This window comes from Ostrea edulis, chromosome 7 (assembly GCF_947568905.1).
Source record: "Ostrea edulis chromosome 7, xbOstEdul1.1, whole genome shotgun sequence".
NCBI lineage: Eukaryota > Metazoa > Mollusca > Bivalvia > Ostreida > Ostreidae > Ostrea > Ostrea edulis.
The window spans coordinates 19822988-19846900 of record NC_079170.1 but is presented as its reverse complement, the minus strand read 5'-3'; the positions used below and the strand labels follow the sequence as shown (position 1 = coordinate 19846900).

The following is a 23913-nucleotide window of genomic DNA, read 5'->3' as shown; positions in this document are numbered from 1 at the left end:
AACTGTAACATCACCTTATTTGTCAGTAAATTGTATCAGTTTAAATTTTGACTATGCGCAAAACATGTTGTCGTGCGTCGAATTAGATGCGACATAAACACCATATCCAGGTAATAGTAGAATATTGTTAAATAAATATTGAAAATTGACACTGGATAAACCTAAGTTTGTCATAACATCACATATCCACGTTTGTCTTGGATATGCGCATTTATCTCCGTAACTGTATCCTTGTCAGTTTTTACTAAAAGGGAAGGGGGGGGGGTGTTCTTATTTATTCCGGAAAATTTAATTCTGCAATAGTCTAATATATATTGACACGTACACGTCACGTCCTTTCTGGAACATTCTTCCAAACGGCGTGGTCATTGAACTTGGTGCAGCATCAATTCTATCCATATCACTTTAAAATCCCACCACTCCCACCCCCTTTTCCTGTGCACCATACTGCTGCTTGTTTTTGGTTCTTTTACAGTTTGATCTACCGTTCCATGTCCTGTATTCGTCGCGGTACTTTTTTGGTATGCGTTTCGGCGCACCCCAACTCAAATGGAGGAGTGCACCCAATATTCTGCAGCTTCATGCCATGAACTTGAACATTTGCAGTATTGATTGATGATTGAATTGCTGATTGATTGATTGAATTGTTGTTGACATTGAATAGTCAGGCTACTGATTGATTGATTTAATATCTTAATTCTTGTATTATTGTTTGATTTATTGTATTTGCATTTGGTGACGTTGTGCACTTGCGTTTACCCAGTGCACAATTCGCCCATCTGGGGCCGTCACATTTGATTGATTGATTTGTTGAGGAGGCGGCTCTGTGGTAGCCCCCAACCATCACCGCGGCCAAGAGCGCCAAAACAAATAAATACCGTTCATTATTATAGTGGTTGTACAGTGTTATTTTTGGACAGGAATCGGTGATAATGTAAAAGAATTGATAATGCTGAGTTGTTAGTTTGCCTTGAATGTGACGACAGGAATTGAAAACACGTAAGTTAATTTGCTACCTTTTAGGAATCGAATTACAAGACTTCCATCCACATATAATATATGTTATACTGTAATGGTCGGGATGAGAAATTATTGCATGAAATTAACACATGGCACAAACTATTATCGTAATTGGACTGTATCTAATTGCGGATGTCGTATAAAAACAGTGCAATGAAAGGTGAAGATAGCAAACAGTGATCAATCTCATAACTCCTATAAGCAATATAAAATTTAGAGTTGGGTAAACAAGGACCACTGGATAAACCAGAGGTGGATTAGGTGACTAGGAGGAGTAAACATCCCCTGTCGACCGCCGTGAGCCCTATATCTTGATCAGGCAAACGGAATTAGGGTTTGCAATCTAACATATTTTGAGGGTTAATTATAATTCATGACTCAAATAGCCTTTTTTAATTCTATGCAAAAAAAGTTGTTCTCTGTTCTGGTTGAGTACATCTTTAATCTTGCAAACTAAGGTTTATATGCAAAACTTTGATTTACAAAAATTGATTTAAGAGATAGATTTAATTGATAGAAAAATGTACACCACATATGTTGTACTAAATACTTTACAAATCATCAATTCGTGATATATGAAGCATACATATTTACTTACAAAATCTCTTGTACACTTTCGGTGCCTCGATGAATAAGTTGAATTCCGACATTTCAAAGCCCCATCTAACTTTTAATCTGCCTATGAAACTTTTGTTTTTCTGTAAGCAAACCTTTCTGTTCATTGGAGGCTTATGAGAACAGTTGAACGTCTGTAACAAAACATGTAGACTGGTACTTCTAAGTACACATAGACAATTGATTAGTGAAATTACGTGTACCACATGCACTAATACAAATACAACCATTAATTGCAGTGCATTAGAGTGGTTATGATACATTAACGGTATATTGGGTTATAGTCATGAAAAGGTGAAGATAACGAAAAGTGATCAATCTCATAATTCATATAAACAATACAAAATTAATAGTAGGGCAAACACGAACCCTGGATATACCGGAGGTGGGATCAGGTGTCTAAGAGGAGTAAGCATCCCTGTTGACCGGTCACATCCCCGTGAGCCCTATAGTTTGATCAGCTAAATGGGGGTAATCTGTACTCAAAATTAGAATCAAAGGAGTGGCTTAACAATTCGTATGAAACAAGTCAGACAGCATTGGACCCAGATGACAGGTTGTATTAGTAAATTTGATCGTTATAAAGACCACGAAATTTCCGAAATGCAGACTTCAAACGAGACTGTTGAAACCCCAGTCACATCAACATATTTTTCAGTAGCCTGCCTTCATTTAAGAACTGATTATATACAGAACAAACTCTTGTGTATCGAATCAGTTGAGAGACATAAACACCATCAACAGGGGATGCTTACTCCTCCTAGGCACCTGATCCTACCTCTGGTGTGTCCAGGGGTCCGTGTTTGCCCAACTATCTATTTTGTATTGCTTGTAGGAGTTATGAGATTGATCACTGTTCGTTATCTTCACCTTGCATGCAGGTGATAATGGAATATTGCTACATAAATATGGGAAGTTGACAATGGAGAAGCTGAAATTATTAATGTGATATTGGTAATATTGCTATACTAATATGAGAAGTAGACGATAGTGAAACTGAAGTTGTCTAATTTTCTTATAGCCGTGTTGTTAGTTTGACGTTGACTTCTACGTTCAATAAAATATCTAAGTATGAAGTAGATATGTACGACTCTGTGGTGTCGTTTATTTTGAGTTCACTGGGATATACCAAATCGACGTATGAACGTCACCAATATATCGAAATGTCGAGTTGAAGACCACATGAAGATAGTTTTTCTTCCCATGTAGAAGCTTTTGAATGGAACCTGCCTTATAAGATTACAAAAACAGATCAGCTGATAATGGAACTCAATTTAATTCTATGGGATTTACAACAGCTTGTTGCAAACATGATCACCAAAGGAATGTTAGTGGAAAGTGTTTATAAGTCGTATGATTTAATATTAGGTTTGTGTTTCTATTAGTAATAATATTTTCAAAGACCAATAATATTTTTAATACATTTGACTTTGTATTTGTAACAGGGCAAATACAACTCTTACTTCATAGTTATTTCGGATTTTAAACATTTCGGTTGAGCATCACTGAAAAGACATTATTTGTCGAAATGCGCATCTGGTGCATCACAATTGGTACCGTATAAGTTTTACATTATGACCCCTGGGTCGAGGCCTCTACTGGTGGACTGTTAGTCCCCGAGGGTCTCTACAGCCCAGTAGCTAAGTACTTCGTTACTAGCTTGAAAATACGGATGTATATTTAATTGCTGTTATAAAATTTAGAAATTCATTTCAAAATTAAGGATTATCTCCCTCATGCATAGCTCTTATCCTTGGACGAATTTGGCTCCACTCTTTTGGCTATATTCAGCTCTAACACTTCATAGTTATTTCGGATTTCAAACATTTCGGTTGAACATCACTGAAGAGACATTATTTGTCGAAATGCGCATCTGGTGCATCAAAATTGGTACCATATAATATTACATTACAACAAATAGAACACAGTCATGGAAATCTACAATGCATACACTTGTGTATATAGATATTGGGATATTGCCCAAATAAATAATAATATTTTTGCATCTACAAATTATATACATTTGTATTTCAATTTGTCTTCAAGTATGAACCCCATTTATATATTGCAGAAAGTTACCGACGGCTTTGAGCTATTACACGATTGCATGGTTATCTCTTTCAGTGTATTGTTGGTACAGACACATTTTGAAACAACAAAATGAGTAAATACTTACAGATATTTCACGTTTATAAATATACCATAGAATCTGATATATGATTATATAGCTATAAAGTGGAAATTTATATAAGGAAAAGGTGCTGGTGCTTGGAAAAATTAGTAGGTATGCTTACATATATAGGGTTCGACTCGGCGGTTTCCTCCATGATTTCTAAATGAATTGCGCAGTATGGATCTCTGAACATGACAGTTGAGAAGCACATGGTAAACTCATTGGGGTACGTCTCCTTGGCGTCCTTTCCATGAAACTCAATATCCTCACACAGCGGGTCAAGCTCCATACCAAAGTATCCAAAATGATAGTTCAACTGATCATCCACATACACAGGGGGAAAGATGGAACAGCCATCATCAGGGAGTAAATCTGTATAACAGATCTTATTTACTTAATTTAGAATTACAAAATGTAGATATGATAATAATCTTGATTAGGTAAAGTCAATCAGTGTATCTCAAAGCACGCTACCTTGGACTTTAGTTCGACTTACACCTAAACAAATCAAAATCAAAAATATCTTTACTTTTAGATAAATCATGTCTATCAATAAATACTGGATTTTGTTTGAGAAAACTATGTACCTTCCTTAAGAAAATAAACAGAATGTGCTTCCCTATCTAGAATGCCCATACTTCACATTAATAATAACACGTTTTTTTCCACTTTGATGTTCTGTTACACGCATGCAATATATGGTCATGTATAGGTAACAGTTCTTTGTTTTATCTCTCAACACCATTGTATAATGGTGGTGAGATCCAATAGATTGAATTTAATGTCAGTTTTCTCATACGTGTAATTAATTATTACGTATGAATGCATATTACAGAATAATGAATGCTGCATTCCTTTAATTTTTGCAATAGCCGTGGTAAAATTCATATTAGAGGTATTTGTAAATTGGTATAATTATGCAGAGTTTATATAACCGCTTCCGAGAAATGACGTTGGAATATTACGATGCTATTTCATTTCATATGAAGCTTCAAAGATTGCATAAAAAGAAAAAACGCAAGAGGTAAAAAATAAATAAATAAAAAAAAAAATAATAATAAAAAAAAATAAACAGCGAATATCACAAAAACGTACAATTTCCTGCAACCAAAGAATGAACACCAAAACTATGAAGAACAAATCTCGCAAAGTGTTACCTCAACCTACAGAGCGTTTAGATGTTATAAAATCTTGGTTTTCAATTACATGCATGATAAGTGAATGATTGCGGTGCCCTTACTAGGCTCTCTATACCACACAAAGAAAGTTTAGATTTGTTAACCTAGAAAAAAGCAAACTAGTGTAGATTAAAGGACGAGTAATGTAAACAATGAGACTCTATATGGTACAATAGAAAATCAATGTACAAATACGATGACGTATATTGTAGGGATTGAGACAGTCAGTATCAGCATTGAATATACCGAAGACTTAAATCTACCGACAGTATATACAAAGGGGTTGTATTATGTAAGAATGTGGTATAAATTTATGCATCAGACTGTACAAGCAGAGAAAGGAAAAGGAAAGTAACAATCCAAAATATGCAAATATAAGAAACAAGACGTATTTAATAGGAATTTGCTCTTTCTAGGTGTTCAAAGAATTTGATAGAAAATTGTTTCCACATAATTGAAAACATATATTCTATTTACAGAAACCCTCACTTACTTTTAGATAAAATGGTTTAAAGTAATGTATTCAATACATGCAAAAATGTCTGAAAATTAGAACTAATGACGAATTCTTAAAATATAAAGGTATGAATTGATTCAGGGATTTAAAAATCGCGATGAAATGAATTTCATATTCAAAACCACTTCGAAAGATTTTTTTTTTATACTTTTGTGCAAAGAATTGAAAAACAACAGTTGTTTTGTAAGGTGAAGATAACGAACAGTGATCAATCTCATAACTGGTTCTATTCTGGTTAGGATAAAGGGCTCACGGTGGGTGTGACCGGTCGACAGGGGATGCATACTCCTCCAAGGCACTTGATCCCACCTCCGGTGTGTCCAGGGGTCCGTGTTTGCCCAACTCTCTGTTTTGTTTTGCTTATAGAAGTTATGAGATTGATCAATGTTCGTTATCTTTACCTTTCATAGCAATGCAATTACCAAACGTCATAGTGACTAAAATCGGTATATTTTATTGTACTTCTGTATTAATCGGACTTTCACTTTCACTCTGCAATTAGCTTACTCGTGTTAATTCTTCTGTAATGTGGTTAAACGTAATAAGACACCAATACCACTGGGTAAAACTGTTTTATTACGAACACAATATTCGCAACATTACTTCAACTTATTTCCCCATATACAATGGTGTTTGGCAGTGCACCATGGATTTATGAATGTGTATAACAATGATTTTCATATGAAGTTATACATTCAATTAAATTCTTAACAATGATGATAAATATGACTAGAAATTAATCGTTTGATAATTTCTCAGAAAAACACCAGATTTGAATTTTGGCTTAAATTAGATTTATACGTGGTTGACGTTGCATGAGAGGCATCTACAAAACTTATTCCCTGTTCTTCTATAAATTCAGCGTAATTTCTAATCACTTTTCCGTGTAGGTAATTCCCAAATCAGTAAGAATGCAATATGCATTTAAACAAGAATACTAACATGATATACACGATGTATATACAAGTTTAAGAATACTTACATGTTATGTTTTGTCGCGCAGAGCATAGGACCAGAATGGTTACAAAGAAAAGACAGAGCGACAGTCTACATCCTTCCATCATGCAGTGGACTTGTGAAGGAGCGGGAAATCAGCGACCTTTATTTGATACGGCTACCAGCATGATATTCATTTATGTAATGCGTAAGATCATTACGGGGATTACATTTCATTTTATTATGTTTATGTGTATAAGGTAGAGATGTGTAATTCGCTGTTGCAGATTCTCGTGTGTAATAATTAGCAGGATGCTTACAGGAATTTCACAGCGGTGTCTTATGATATGTTTCTAAATTGTCTCGATATTACGTGTAACGTTTTTTTTTTTTCGCGAAGATCGGGTTTTTGTATTTCCAACTATGTTTTCTGTAGAATTAATGAAACGCAGTAATCGATTACGAAAATGAAAGTGCAATATATCCACATATTTATAGGGTAATAATGTCAACTTTTGTTCTTTATGATGATTATGTAGCCAGTGGTATCAGAAGTCAAGTTTAGACTAAATGCATTTTTGTTATAGTTCAAGTAAAATCCTGAAATTGAAGTATACAATGTACATGTAGATTGTAGAAAAAAATTAGATACAAGAAATACATAATAATCTCATTGAAATGTCACAACAGTCAGTATGTATAAGTTGAACATAAATCTTTTGTGTGTTTGCACAATACTGTCCCATTCAGTCAATTTCAGTGGCTGAGTTGATATTTCTCTTTGAAAATAGATTTCAGTCATTGAATTACATAAAACTGAAGAATATTGTATAAAAGGAAGGAAGAGGATGCAATGGACTAGACGGGGTTCGAATGTCAATCTGGTTCGTTGCATTTTCCCCCTTCCTGATACAACCAGAGCCGTATAACAGTCCATGGAATGGGCAGTTGAAAATGCCCACCAGGGTATGAAGATTCTGGTTTGATGTCTTGAAGTTATGAACTTATGAAGGGAGAAATGACGTTCAGACGGTTCAGACGGGGCCAGATAGCTCAGTTGGTAGAGCACATGGCTAAAGATTTAAGGGACCCGGTTTCAAACCCAGTCTAGTCCATTGCATTTTCTCCCTTATTGTTATATTTAATCCTGGTCACTTTTCCAAATGCATCAGGAGTGGAGAAAATACAAACGGATCTAACCGGATTCGATCACCAGTGGCCATATGATTCAGTCGGTAGAGCACTTGATTAACAAATTCAGGAGGATAGGGTTTGAATCGTAGTCTGATACGTTGCATTTTCTTCCCTCCGGTTACACATCCATAGGTTTGTAAACAAAAACACATACATGTACTATCAAATACCACATGCACTAACACAGGTATGAAATGCAGCGCAATGCATTATAATGAACGGTAAAACTGCTTATATGAAAGGAGAAACTGGTTATAATAATGAAAAGGTGAAGATAATGAACAGTGATTAATCTCTTAATTACTCTGAAGAATACAAAATTAAGAGTAGGACAAACACGGACCCTGAACATACCAGAGGTGGGAGGAGGACTAAGAATCCGATGTGACCGATCACACCCTATACATTGATCAGGTATACGGACTAATCCGTAGTCAAAAACAGTGTGTAAAGAACGTTCTAACAATTGGTCTGAAACAAGTCACATAGCATTGGACCTACACTATAATATATAAGGTTGTATAGTTAAATTAGATCGTTATAACGACCATGATATTTGTGAAATACTGACTTTAAACGAGACTGTTAAAACTTCTGTAATATCAACTTAATTGTCAGTAGCCCGTCGCAATTCAAAATTGATCATACATAGAAGAAGCTCTTGTGTATCAAATCAGTTGATAATGGAATATTGCTACATTAGTGTGGGAATTTGAATGTCAGTTTGCCATTAACATCTATGTCAAATTTACTAAAAGTGATTTAAATTTGTTTAGAATCCACATTTGATTTGCACCACTTCTGGCATATGTTATAGCACAATGCGTTTGAGGTTTCTCCTTCACAGCAGTAATTACACAACGTATACAGTTGATTAAGGTATCCACAAAATGTCTGTCTTATTTAGTCTTCACAGGTAAGAAAAACAGAAAACCCATTACTGAAGCCTTCTTTAATCAGTATTGTCAAATTGAGTTATACATTACGGACAGTGTTAGTTACTGAAAGATGATATAAAATTTCCAAGATAAGACATTCACACATATCGATGTTCTCGATTAATATGGAATCTGATATGCACAGTAAGTGACATATTTGTGGGCGTGGTGCCCTAATTCACATTTTCTGATTTCTTCTCTTGTTTCTGCCTTTTCCGGAAAATACAACATCCGAACCCAATTAAACAAATTAGAAGCAGTCCTCCAATTGTTCCACCTGCTATAACCCCGATCACTTCTTCGGCTGAAAGGAAAAGAGTTATAACTCAGTCTAGTACATAGCGTCTATTATCTAAGCATAACATGCAACCGCTTAGAATAGTGTCCATTTACTGATGCGTTCAGCGTCCACTGGACCAGTTTTAATTACATATATTGTTACAAAATGCCTACTTGTTGTTTAATTCATGGGTACTAGTTTTAATTTACATAGAATGTGCTACAAAATATCTACTTACTGTTAAATTCAGCGCCCATGGGTATGATCTTCAGCTTAAACCGAGCTCTATGGGTGACTGAGGTGTGTAAATTCAGTTGGACATAAAATGTTGAGTTTCTTGTCATCTTAAAGAAATATTTTTCGACTGCAAACCAGGAGCAGTTAAACGTCTGCAAAGCAAATTATAATAAATACTTTAAAGGAAATTATTATGCACCTATATACATATGTATATATATATATATATATATATATATATATATATATATATATATATATATATATATGTACCGCTGTGAAAGGAACCAAAATTCATCTACAATCTTTTTTTTTTATCAAATGTCTACCCTCTATTTAATGGAAAATTATCTTACAGTCAACGCTTTCGATTGGAGAATTGATTTGTATATCAATGAAAAAGCACAGTCTGGATCTTCATGGTACATTGGATTTATCATCAATTGAAATTTCACGAGATCGGGATCTGTGATGGCGGAAAATGCCATGTGATCACAGCTGATGCGACCTCCTTGGTAGGACAGTAGAATGACTTCAGAGTTGTAGGGATTGATAAGATGGGGCGGATCCTGGCAGGAGCGGGATTCAAAAGAATCTACAAGCATTGCCGACATTTTCGTATTTTATATTGGTCTTGAACACGTCATTTATTGTATGAATCGTTATAATACGTTTCTTCTTATGACTGATATTTTACATAGAGCCGATTTGGGTGGATACTAGTAATCATTTTTCATGATAATCAATGTTGTTGTATCCACATTTTCAATAATACATTCATTTGAAATTTGTTACCTGGTTTTGATAACTTCCCTCGCTTAATGAATGATAAAAATTTTGTACCATTAAGAATACACTTTATATATTTAGATTACACCTAAAAAGATTTAAGAAATGAATTTCAGTTTTCAAAATACGTGAGGGCTTGAACTGCGACGCTTTACACCAGCATACTTCATGATTCACGTTATACAACTAGTACCTCATGAATCACGTTACACAACTAGTACCTCATGAATCACGTTACACAACTAGTACTTCATGAATCACGTTATACAACTAGTACCTCATGATTCACGTTATACAACTAGTACCTCATGAATCACGTTATACAACTAGCACTTCATGATTCACGTTATACAACTATTACCTCATGATTCACGTTATACAACTAGTACCTCATGAATCACGTTGTACAACTAGCACTTCATGATTCACGTTATACAACTAGTACCTCATTATTCACGTTATACAACTAGTACTTCATGATTCACGTTACACAACTAGTACTTCATGAATCACGTTATACAACTAGTACCTCATGATTCACGTTACACAACTAGTACTTCATGAATCACGTTACACAACTAGTACTTCATGATTCACGTTACACAACTAGTACTTCATGAATCACGTTATACAACTAGTACCTCATGATTCCCGTTACACAACTAGTACTTCATGAATCACGTTATACAACTAGCACTTCATGAATCACGTTACACAACTAGTATTTCATGAATCACGTTACACAACTAGCACTTCATGAATCACATTACACAACTAGTACCTCATGATTCACGTTACACAACTAGTACCTCATGATTCACGTTACACAACTAGTACCTCATGATTCACGTTATACAACTAGCACTTCATGAATCACGTTACACAACTAGTACCTCATGATTCACGTTATACAACTAGTACTTCATGATTCACGTTACACAACTAGTACTTCATGAATCACGTTGTACAACTAGTACTTCATGAATCACGTTATACAACTAGTACTTCATGAATCAGGTTATACAACTAGCACTTCATGAATCACGTTACACAACTAGTACTTCATGATTCACGTTACACAACTAGTACTTCATGAATCACGTTGTACAACTAGCACTTCATGAATCACGTTATACAACTAGCACTTCATGAATCACGTTACACAACTAGTACCTCATGATTCACGTTACACAACTAATACTTCATGAATCACGTTGTACAACTAGCACTTCATGAATCACGTTACACAACTAGCACTTCATGAATCACGTTACACAACTAGTACCTCATGATTCACGTTACACAACTAGTACTTCATGAATCACGTTATACAACTAGCACTTCATGAATCACGTTACACAACTAGTACCTCATGATTCACGTTATACAACTAGCACTTCATGAATCACGTTGTACAACTAGCACTTCATGAATCACGTTATACAACTAGCACTTCATGAATCACGTTACACAACTAGTACCTCATGATTCACGTTACACAACTAGTACTTAATGATTCACGTTACACAACTAGTACTTCATGGATCACGTTGTACAACTAGCACTTCATGAATCACGTTACACAACTAGTACCTCATGATTCACGTTACACAACTAGTACTTCATGAATCACGTTGTACAACTAGCACTTCATGAATCACGTTTCACAACTAGTACCTCATGATTCACGTTACACAACTAGGTCTTCATGAATCACGTTATACAACTAGCACTTCATGAATCAAGTTACACAACTAGTACCTCATGATTCACGTTATACAACTAGTACTTCATGATTCACGTTACACAACTAGTACTTCATGAATCACGTTAATTAACTAGCACTTCATGAATCACGTTAATTAACTAGTACTTCATGATTCACGTTAATTAACTAGCATTTCATGACTCACGTTATACAACTAACACTTCATGACTGGCGTGAAGCGTTGTCGTTCATGCACTCATGTATTTTCAAAAATGAAAATTAGTTTTGATATTTAAATTCTATTTTCATTTTTGTCGGAATATTATCAGCCGTTAGAATAATCGTACTACTTATGTATATTGTTCAAGATTCATACGTTCATTATTCACATTCATGAAGAAATAGCTATCATTGGTAAAGATATAGAAGGCAAAAACATTGGAAATATTACTAACTGAATCATACATCTTAGATATGAAAAATTCTTTAAAAAATAATAATTACAGTCAAATGCCTCATAAGCCGCGCTGACACAAACTACAGTGTCTATCAAGATGACCACCATTGGGCTCTTCATTTCTTATTCATGTATCTGGAATTATTATAATATACTACTCTCATTTTGACTAAATGATAGACATTGAAAATACATATCATCTGCTAGGATATCTTTAAGTATCTAAAGCAAATACCTCTCACAGTCACTCCTTACACTGCATTAATCACGGTAATGCTGGGACAGTCCCTTTCTGTAACGACTCTCTGATGCTTTAGTCAGCAGACCTCTCTGAGTAATTTAGAACTTTCAATTTTGATTCATCTCTGTTAATAACACATTCACTTCCCATTTCAAGACAATTAATCGTGCAAATGAAAGATGGGGATCTTTGCCATTTGTTATCAATTGAAATGAATACAGCATCATGACAAGATAATTAGTTCGTATATTGAAAAACGTGTGCTTCAACAGCATTGCGGGGAAAACCCCAGCTAACAATAAAACCATACACTAAAGATTCCTGTAATTGTTAAAGGGGTAGTCCAGGTAGTGTTTTATGTATGGATATTGCAGCAAGCTGAAAGTCATTACATATGTCAACCTTTTATAAGCAGGTCAAGCTGTAAGGTGTGTTTTAATCATTCTCCGAAGGAAAGCTCTCTCTCTCTCTCTCTCTCTCTCTCTCTGCATTTCTCTCTCTCTCTGTATCTCTCTCTCTCTCTCTCTCTCTCTCTCTCTCTCTCTCTCTCTCTCTCTCTCTCTCCCTCTCTCTTTCTCTGTGTATTTCTCTGCTAAATCTAACGTCTTCTAACCTATGGTTATTATATTGAATTCTGCACTTTTACACTCCGACGTTCTAGAATATTATACATATTACTATACTGATTTCGCTTTAAATCAAACATTTCCTCAAATGAGTTTGAGTATGTGTACAGTAAAACGTTTTATAACCTCCAGGCCAGATGTTTAACTCTGATTTGAAATATTACGTCATTTCTATATTGAGATTCACACACAATCACATGTCTTCCACTGTCTTATCATTTTGAGGATGATGCATTAGTGGTCCACCTCACCACTGTAAAGAAAACGGTGATGATACTCTCTCTAAGTAACGGATATGCAGCCCTCCCACTTTTAATTCATAAAGCATTGCACTTGAATAACCATCAGATTCGGAATCATCGAAGATCCCTACTCCGGTGTCTGATATTTTGGGGATAATGTATTATCAGTCCGCTCCTACCACCGTGAAGAAATGGTGATGATGATTTCCGTAACTAGAAAGAGTATCATTACTAGAGTTGAGCGATATTACCGGTACACCGGTATATTGCAATGCATGTATTTCCACTGACGATGATATATCGCGATATGTAAGCTGGATACCGGTATATCGTAATATTATTCAAGTATATGGAACACATAACGAAAACATTCTCTCATTACAGCAACTTAGCAAATTGTTTAATTTGCGAAATAGCTTTGGGGCTTATGGCGGGCCCATACCTCTTCCATATACGGTTGTACTTCACTTGTTATCAAGGACAAGCTATGACCTTGCGTGACTTGTGTTTTTTAACGAATAATGGTTTCATTATCAAAGATCTCATTAAAACAGAAGGAATGTGAACACTCCTGCGATCCATATGCCTATATTGTAATATTAGAACGTGTTGGTGGGTTTACGGTATGTTTTAAAATCTAGGATTTCATTTGAGTCAATTCCGTTCCTTGACACTGTTTTGTGATCTTATTTGACTGAAATTTCAGCTGAAAACAGCATAACATTATTGTTTCACGAGTGTTTACGATAACGCGGAAGTTGTCACTTTGACCGTGACACGTAGCGCCGCTACACTACGAACGATAACTCATTTTTATCCCTCATTCTCTCGTCTCTGCCACTAGTTATGTTCATTAACCAACATGGTACACTGTGTTAGATTAAAATATCGAGGAGCGTCTTTTAAGTCTCTAATTATCTTTAAGACAGGAAAAATCCCGCGCATGCGCAGACGAAATCCAGAGAACAATATTTACATATCGTTAAGTTTTTCACGATTTTCATCAATTATTTATACAGAAGTTATACCTACATGTATTAATTAATATGTAGAGAGATTGTGAGGGTTTCAATTGTATTATAATTTATTTTACTGAATTTCAACGTCATATTAATTTTTTCTACTGGATAGGTGTACAAAATGGCACATTTAAAGATCGGTTGGAGATTAGAATGAATGGCGAAGATAGAGTTCACGGCGGGTGTGATCGGTCGACAGGGGATGCTTACTCCTCCTAGGCACATGATCCCACCTCTGGTGTGTCCAGGGGTCCGTGTTTGCCCAACTATCTATTCTGTAGTGCTTATAGGAGTTATGACATTGATCTTATTTTATCTCCACCTTCCATGTCCTTGAGTCACATTGCGGAAGTATTGGCAGTAAAAGCAATGAAAACTAAGTAAACCAGCGATGTAAAATGTACATGTACACTCCAGAGAAGTGGTTTTTTTTTTTTTTACCGAAATAGCACACATATTCCGGACGCATTCACTTATCCTCAATATATATATATATATATATATATATATATATATATATATATATATTGAAAGTCTCTTTTTTCGTAGTAAAATATAAAGAAAACTCTAAACACTTTGTAGAAATATATCGACAGTGTTATCGATCTTCTTCAGTCGTGTTTAGATTAGAGTGTTATATATATATATATATATATATATATATATATATATATGACGTTTTAAAGTTTAAAGCCTGATTTCAAGGAACAGATTTTTACCCCCTAATCTAAAGGAGTTGTAATTAAGAGCAAGACATTAATTAACACTGGTATTAGAGTTATTAACTAATTACTAACGAACTCTACTTTGCATTTAAAAAATTACATTAGCAAAATTGCAATACATTGTAATTTATAAGAGTTGAAAATGTACGCGGGAATTCAGAGTTACCGTGCGTAGTCCTTTCAATGTTGAGACCCAACTGTGTTATGTTTAGATTAGAGTTATATAAATATATATATATATATATATATGACGTTTTAAAGTTTAAAGCCTGATTTCAAGGAACAGATTTTTACCCCCTAATCTAAAGGAGTTGTAATTAAGAGCAAGACATTAATTAACACCGGTATTAGAGTTATTAACTAATTACTAACGAACTCTACTTTGCATTTAAAAAATTACATTAGCAAAATTGCAATACATTGTAATTTATAAGAGTTGAAAATGTACGCGGGAATTCAGAGTTACCGTGCGTAGTCCTTTCAATGTTGAGACCCAACTGTGTTATGTTCTGGTGCAGAAATATAGCGTTTTCATGATGGTCAAGAAGTTGAAAAGGTACACATTAATTTTGTAAATGAGCGCTTGGTGTAAAGAGCAGTACATGTTATAATACAGTTCATGGATTAGGTAAATTCCCACTTGAAATGGATAGGAAGCATAAATTTTTCAAGTATTGTTAAAAATCCAAAAGCGTCGCACTTGTATAAAAAGAGCATGTTCCTAAAATATGATAGAGAACATTGATGATTGGGTTATAAATTCAAGAATGAAATAGGTATTCTAGGTCTGAATGAACTGAATGTACATCAAAGTATCCGAATGATAATACGATTTTAGAAACAATATAATTATGATAGAATGTGCGATGTTTTTAAGTCAGGGTTGGAGAAGATGGACTTGTGGGTAAATTACATTGACCAGAAATGTTATTGGGGATTTGACACTGCACACGGCTACGTAATTAAAGATATCTACTTTTATGGAACGCCGTACCTGTTTAAAACATCGTATATAATGATACATGTGTGTTTCATATGATGAAGGGTCAGTTCAGTATGTTTAATGGTCACCACTCCGTGTTATAGAGTGAACAGTATATCATACACGATGTGTTGTATATAATAAAGGTTGGGTTCAGTATGTCGAATGGTCACCACTCCGTGTTATAGAGTGAAAAGTATATCATACATGATGTGTTGTATATAATAAAGATCTACCTCGTAATTCATAAATCGACCCACAAAAAATATATAAAATAACACTAAAAGTAACATTTGTCATGAATCTCGAGTGAAGTCTACAAATATTCTGAAAATTTCGTAATTATAACATTAATTATCAAACTTTAGTGAAGTTCTTAAAATGTAAAAATTGTAATGATACACGTATAGTGAAAATTAGCAGCGCGGAAATTACTCTTGACTCTTGAGGGTAATTCTAATTTAAAAAAAAAAATTGTGCTTTATAACTTTACATTTTATTTACAAGGCCTATATTTTGCTACTATTTTCCGTATTCATCTAGTTGACTAATTATGATTTGTAAATCTCCATAAATGGAGCTCTGTTGGTTGAATAACACAATGGACCGGAACAGCTGTGTTTCGAAATATATGGGTACCTGATGACCTACATCACCGGTTGACATGTAAACAACATTGAATTATGTCAGACGCCTAATTTACATTATGTATCCACATATTTGTAGGACAACTTAAGATTCATAAACACTTTAATCACTGAACAACACAAGTTATTTACTTTTATATCGCTTTGACCTAGGCCTACAAGTAGGGTTATAGGCTATAACATTGTGTAGGTATCGGTCGAGTGGTGGGGACCCCCAAAGCGTTTAAAAACATGACCATCGAAGTTAAGAAAACTTATGCCTAATGCACAGATATCAATTAGGTTATGTGGTATCAGATATTATCTTAAATTAATTGTTCATTAGATAATTTGCAATATCTAATAGCGTAGGTCTAGAAAGAAAATATTTTGGTTTGCTGCATGTGCTGGCGCAGACAATAGGTGGATCTCGATCGTATCTGGAGTGGATCAGAAAACTTTCTTATGTGTACTTTGATTAGATAATTAATACTACTTACCCTGTGCAGCTTTTTCACTTCAGTTCTAATATGGTTACATATATTCAGGTATCTTCAATCCAATATACGTAATCTATCTGAGATTTTGATATATCGTTGAATTTACGTGTACATATACGTACGTAACCCGATCCCAACGACGGCACGGATCCGGATTTATTTTAATTATTAATTGTGGATAATGACTAATCTTGAAAAAGACACAAAGGGACTATCCCAATATATATTTCTTTAAATTTTACGTTTTGTGTTAAACCTATAGCTTAAGAAATGCTCAGATTTCGTGCATGGAATGTAAAATTCCGGTTATTTGTAGAACATATATAAAAAGTAATAATTCACATATCCCCCAAGCCTCGATCCAAAAAATCTCTTTACTTCTAAGCGGTATGTAATATAATAGTTTACAATTGATTGATATTTTCTGGATCGAGGCCCGGGGGTTATTTTAATTTTTGGTGCATATTGTTGAGAATTGTCAATATTTGCAAAACTAACACAACTGTTATGCATTCTGCATGTTATAATTTCTATACGCATGGATTTTCGCGGAAAAAACCCACTGTGGATTTATAAAGAAGAAGGTCTAAGCTATTTCATGCCATGATGAAATTTTGGAAGAAGAAACTTTATTTTACTCAAAATTACAGGGCCATATTGGGGTATTCGTTGCTCTTGTTCTTTCAAAGTAATAGTATATGTATACTATAGTATAAAGAATTATAATTCAACACATGCCCCCCCCCCCTCCTTCCACTTTCTATCCGGTTCCCCATACCCCTAGATAGTAGATATATACATATATATATATATATATATATATATATATATTTGTTTTTCATCACTTTTATACATGTAGTTCAAGATATGTTTTTTTTCGTAAAGGTTATTTTCATAACGATATTTTCTTCATAAAAGAGTTGCGAGAGCCCATGCCGTGTTTACAAATGTGGTATACATATACACGACATCCGTTTACAATTGCATGCACATTTGGGAGTTATATTTTAAGCACACATGGAATACATATATACATACAAAATCTACTGTATGTCGTGTGTTTAAACTTATAGATGCTATTATAAATCGCGTTGTGAAATAGCAGAGGAAATGTGAGTTGAACTTTTGAATACAAATTTATGGCATTTCTTTCACTTATCAAACGAAAGTATGCTTTCGTTGTCCAAGTTGAATGCATCCACCAAATTCCTCTTGCAAGAAACTTTGTTTAGCCTCTCAATGACTGTATAAACAGTATTTAATTTCGCAGCATGCAGCACTCAACTTTTTTTTTTTACGTAGCGCATCTATGTACATGGATTGGTGGTTGGTTTAACATTTCGTTTGGCAAAAAGTTTCACACAGATGAAACATTTGATCTACCATTGTTACAGACATTGACGTATACTTATGTGGTATGTGCTGATTTCCTCTAGACGAGTCAGTCGCAGCAACAAAACATTTTCGGAACCCCGTTTTGTTTTTCGACTATTCTATGACGGAGTAAGGAATTCCGGAAAATAAATTCACGTGAAAGTACACAATATTTACTGATCACGCGGTTGCTATCCGTCGCTACCTTGAGGTGACCTTTTGCGATTGACTAAGTAAAGTAAATTTAAAAGTTTTCAATTTCAAAATACTGTTGCACATATCCTCCACTTTTCATCCATATCAAATTTCTCTGGTGTAGCATTCCTCCTTACATAAATGTTGGATATCCATTACAGAATTAACTCGTGTCACCCAGATAATTTCTAGAGATGGGACAGGAAGTTACATGTAAGTCTGATCATTCTTCTACCACCAAAGTATGCGTAATGTTCAGGATTCCGCACGATTTGGTTTTGTATGTTAGCTTATATACTTCCGAAATAAATAGTTTGTAACTGCATGGAGCTGCGTTATAACTCTGATTTATTCGAGTAAATACACAAAAGTCTGGAGACCATTGTCAGAATTTTACTGAGATTTTTCAATCTCTGTTTCATTTTCCAAACATCTTCAGACCTAGTAGTTGAAACAAGTTTTAACCATTTACCTCGATACTCTGAGGTGTTTAACTTGGTTATAAATAAAAGTATTTATTGTTGATATTTCATTTTCATCACATTTCCACTATAAAACTCAGCAACAAACAAGTTGCCACTTTTGTCCACACATAACCCAATAGGGCCCTTCTGATCACAGTTATCTATAGAGCAGAGGAACTGTCCATTCTGGTCCAGGATGTGGATAATGGGGTTATTACTGTCTGTTGTCACCAAGATGTGCCCATAATTTATAAAATTTGACAACTCATGATAATGCCACATCTTCATTTCAACATGCATTTTGTATTAGTACATGTATTAAATGTGAACATGGATATTGAATATGTTTTTAAATTGCAAATAACTCGTTTATTGAAATAAACCCACTATCACTATATATTTCTTTGAAATATTATTACATTTTCTTTCCTTCTAAATTATTACTACAAAAATATATATCAATGGAATGATTTTGCAATTTATATTTTGAATATACATGTATACATTTTTACCTCATGATAATATGATTCAATTTATTGGTGGTTTTTTTCTTCTTCTGGAAAACCAAAAATAATAGTTTGTTCATAAACTATCGATCAAACGCTTAAATGCTCATTACTCCAGATATTTGTTATAATGAAGAAACAATATTTGTGAATGCTTCTAGTTTTGTGAAACATGTTAAACATAATTGACAATCATTACCTTTTGGTTAATATAGATAAAAATGTTAAACCTATGTACAACATGATGAAAGGTGAAGATAACGAACAGTGATCAATCTCATAACTCCTATAAGCTACACAAAATAGATAGTTGGGCAAACACGGACACCTGGACACACCAGAAGTGGGATCATTATAAATCATATCGTTATGTTTTAGAAAATGTTGAGGATATTTTCCGGTTTTCTTAATCTTCCATGTATATCTTCTAAATAGGCATCCTAAGTTGTAAGGTTACAGAGTAACAAATGTGTTATCTCCTTCCTTCGGAAAAAACAAAACAAAAATAAAAACGAGGAAGATTTTTATAATTTGTGAATATGCAAACTTTCCTGACTAAGCTTCCCGTTTACCACTGAAATCCTGAAGTATGATAACAAAGATTGTCACAAGATAAATACTCAACTTTGCATAATATTATATATTTTTTATTTGAAGCAGTTGATAATTGTTACATATTCTGACATATCGATAAAAATAATAAGACTAGTTCGAGGTTTTCAGAACAAGTCTTTAGTTTCTGTAGTTCTGCCATGAACACCTTTAATGCGAGACTCGGTTTGGCAATGCTGGTGCTTGCCAATTTGGTCACCATCGTAAGTATCTCGACACCAAATTGGATGGAGTCAGAGTTGGGGAATATGGGCCTGTGGGTAAATTGCACTGGCCAGAAATGTGATTCGGTATTTGACAATGCACACGGCTACGCAATCAAAGGTATGTATTCTTATAGAACATCGTACCTGTTTTTAGGTATCGTATATATATATATATATATATAATGATACATGTGTGTTTCATATGATGAAGGGTCGGTTCAGTATGTTAAATGGTCACCAGTCCTCGTTATAAAGTGGGAAGAATACCATACATGATCTGTTTTATATAATAAAATTATTGTAATTTTCTGGGCATCAAGCGTACCCTTTTATAACTATTACATCAATGGTTGACCAATAGTAACCCTAATATGAACATTGCATCAATGGGTGATCGGAGGGAACCCTTATATGATCGTTGTATCTATGGCGGCCACGAGTAAATTTTGTAGAACCATAACATCAACAGATGGTCCCACTAAAGCATGTGTTTGTTTAGGTTATATACAATGATAAAGGTGATTCATCTGTAAGCACTGAACAAAACTCGTCACTAAATATGTAATGATGAAGACAATAGTAATAAACAAAGAAAAGTCCAAAGACTTAATAAAATCATTCACAACAGAATGTAAATGTAGTAACTGCCCATACTTACTGTATATGACACGACACCAGTTAAGTCATCATTGCTACCATATAATGAGTTTTGTCACAAGATGAAATTTTCTGGGCACCATGTAGTTTACTTGAGGAATCATTTATAGTGTGTCACTAGCCTCTCACCCTGTAACAAGGGACGTTGACCATTTAACATACTGAACCCAACCTTTATTATATAAAACACGCCATGTATGATGTACTTTTCATCCTATAACAAGGAGCGGTGACCATTTTACATACTGAACGGACCCTTTGTTATATGGAACGCACTATGTGTTGTGATGCACCACTCTTAATTTGGACATTTACAACGTTCCATATAAAAATATCTAAGTACTTGTAATGAGCATAGAGAATAATTATTCTAATCTGTTCTATTTCAATCTCATGATATTAACAATTTTATCTGCATGAAGTGAAATCTTCATACATTAATGAAAAAATATTTGTACTTACTATTATTAGTATTTAGTGTTGGTTTTGTGTTAGAGTTATGCCGTAATAATTAGACACAAGTATTATCGAATGAATAAAAAGCATGTGATTTATCTAGCTAAATGTTATACATTTTTGCAAGTGATGCAATTTAACTCAATCGGATTAAAAAAAATAGTCAAACTAATTTCCTATTCATTTATTCTCCGAGTACGATAATGAACGCAAACAAGTTGATGTTACAGGGGTTTCAAAAGTCTCGTTTAAAATGAGCATTTCGCAAATTCTATGGTTGTTATAATGATCGAATTTACCAATACAACCTGTCATTGAGTCAAATGTTGTCTGACTTGTTTCATGTCAATTGTTACGTCATTCTTTACACACTGACTTTAACTACGGATTATTCATTTACCTGATCATGATTTAGGGCTCACGGCGGGTATGACCGGTCTATAGGGGATGTTTACTCATTCTAGGTATCTGATCCCACCTCTGGTGTGTCCAGGGGTCCGTGTTTGCCCTACTCTTAATTTTGTATTTTTAGTGGAATTATGAAATTGATGATTATTCTTTATATTTTCACCTTTTCGTTTTCTTGTAACTGATACTCAGGTGACCTTGAGGATTGGGCAAAAACGAACAACATTTTTAACTTAATTGTTTTGTGTATCAACTGAATAATCAGATGATGAAACTGCTTATAAGAAACTTAACTGTGTAACCCCACATCTGTAAACAAAACTAAATGTAGAGCCATATAAAGCAGGAAGACCTCTACCAACATTGTAAATTTCATGATCCCCGGGGCTAGAGGTTCTGATCCCAGGACGGGGCCAAACTTAACATATAGTCTTTATGTGTAAAACATTTAGATAATATGTTCTTTAATGCTATTGACACTAAATTGAAACTAAAAAGATATTTAGAAGGAGAAAGTAGTCTTTTACCAAAATTGGCAGGGATAAGGGTTTTGGTTTCAGGATAAGGTCAAACTTACAGTGATTATGAAATACTTCGTTTTTGATTTTGCTAATAGAGGATGAAAACTAAAAGCATATTTATGAAAGCAAAAGTTGATGTACCAAAATTGTATATTATGCACTTTACACAGATCCATTGTGTATAACGTTTGAAATCACATATGAGTAATTTTGGGGGCATTTGTGAATCAAGAACACATCTCTCTTTTATACTGCCGTTAGCTTAGATATGCAGAATAGGAAAATTATTATAAATTCCAGAGGCTTTGGGGCAACACAGGTGTCCGGTAAGGCTTGTGGGCTTCTTGTTTATTATTTTTCATCTCCATGATTGTGGATGTATATGGAATATCCAACTTTCCAATAATGTACTACCCTATATAAAAAAATCATGACCACGATTGACCATCAAAAGCAGATCAAAGCAAGATTTCCCGAGTGAATTTAGCATACCAGAGACTCTGAGAATACCAATAAACTTCGCCATCTGGTCAAGCGTTTTAGTGTTGACCATCGAACCAGCCAATTTCTTTTTTACTACCTCTCATTAAAAAATAATCGTAATTGACTGTGCACTACCCAAAATAAGCAGATTCTAGGATGACTTAATTACTCCAATTTTGTTTTGTTTTTATTTACATTCCTTTTCCGTGTTTACAGATTCCCTGATCGCAACACAGTGTCTGATGAGCATTGGACAACTTGTGATTCTTGTTGCCCTTGTCCTCGCATGTTCGGAAATGTGCTGTAAATACACTGGCTGCAACTACACACAGTGCGTCTTTGGTTTCCTGTCCATAGGTGGTACGTTTCATCCTTAATTTATAGAAAGTATTTCCACGACAAAAGAGAGAAAGAGTACCATAAAAAGGGGATCTAAGCAAGATAGTGAATTGGAAGGTAGATAAAAATATCTAGCAAAATGGTAGAAAGAATTTATATTAGTCAATTAGAACAAAGACAAATCTCTTCAAACATATAGAAACGTGCTCTAAATAACATCTATACAAATACGAACTAAAATCAATCACTGACAAATAAACATAGCCCAGTCCCTACAAATCTCAACTTTGATGACAAGAACGAGTGAAGACCATATTTCATACAGTTTAATCATATTGCTAAATAACATAGTTGGTCAGAATTTGAAAAATTGGACAAGTTTGATAGAATATTTTTATAAAATGAAAAAAAGCTTTGAAATCCTTTATCTCCCGTTCAAAGCAATTTTAACCAAACATGCCTACAAATGAAAGCGACATTCTACAAGAATGATCAACCTCATATGTTAACAAGATAACTGCAGAAAATTAAGCAGCACTCAGATGGGACCATCGAATATAATGCTGAAAGAATTGAAGATCTGATCTGGCATATTATGGATATTAAGGCAATCATTGTATGATAGACATACAGTAGAGGAGATACCAGCATGTGAGTTATCGCCCTGGACAACGTTTTGCAAATCATAT

General features: G+C 34.3%; 2 protein-coding genes across 2 annotated transcripts in view; one reads left to right on the top strand and one right to left on the bottom strand.

Annotated features, from left to right (window-relative positions):
* Positions 1 to 8579: 8579 nt before the first annotated feature.
* Positions 8580 to 9702, bottom strand: LOC125656639 (uncharacterized). Its single transcript, XM_048887242.2, has 3 exons — positions 9445 to 9702; positions 9090 to 9240; positions 8580 to 8875 (listed from the first exon to the last, which is right to left on the bottom strand). The coding sequence occupies exons 1-3, from the start codon at positions 9700 to 9702 to the stop codon at positions 8745 to 8747; spliced, it is 540 nt and encodes a 179-aa protein (XP_048743199.2). The 3' UTR covers positions 8580 to 8744.
* A 10447-nt stretch (positions 9703 to 20149) lies between these two features.
* LOC125655520 (uncharacterized) overlaps positions 20150 to 23913 on the top strand; it is a 5686-nt gene continuing 1922 nt past the window's right edge. The window contains exons 1-2 of the mRNA XM_048885860.2: positions 20150 to 20478; positions 23102 to 23245. Coding sequence (XP_048741817.1) covers positions 20295 to 20478; positions 23102 to 23245 — 328 coding nt within the window. The 5' untranslated portion in view covers positions 20150 to 20294. The remainder of the gene's footprint in view (positions 20479 to 23101; positions 23246 to 23913) is intronic.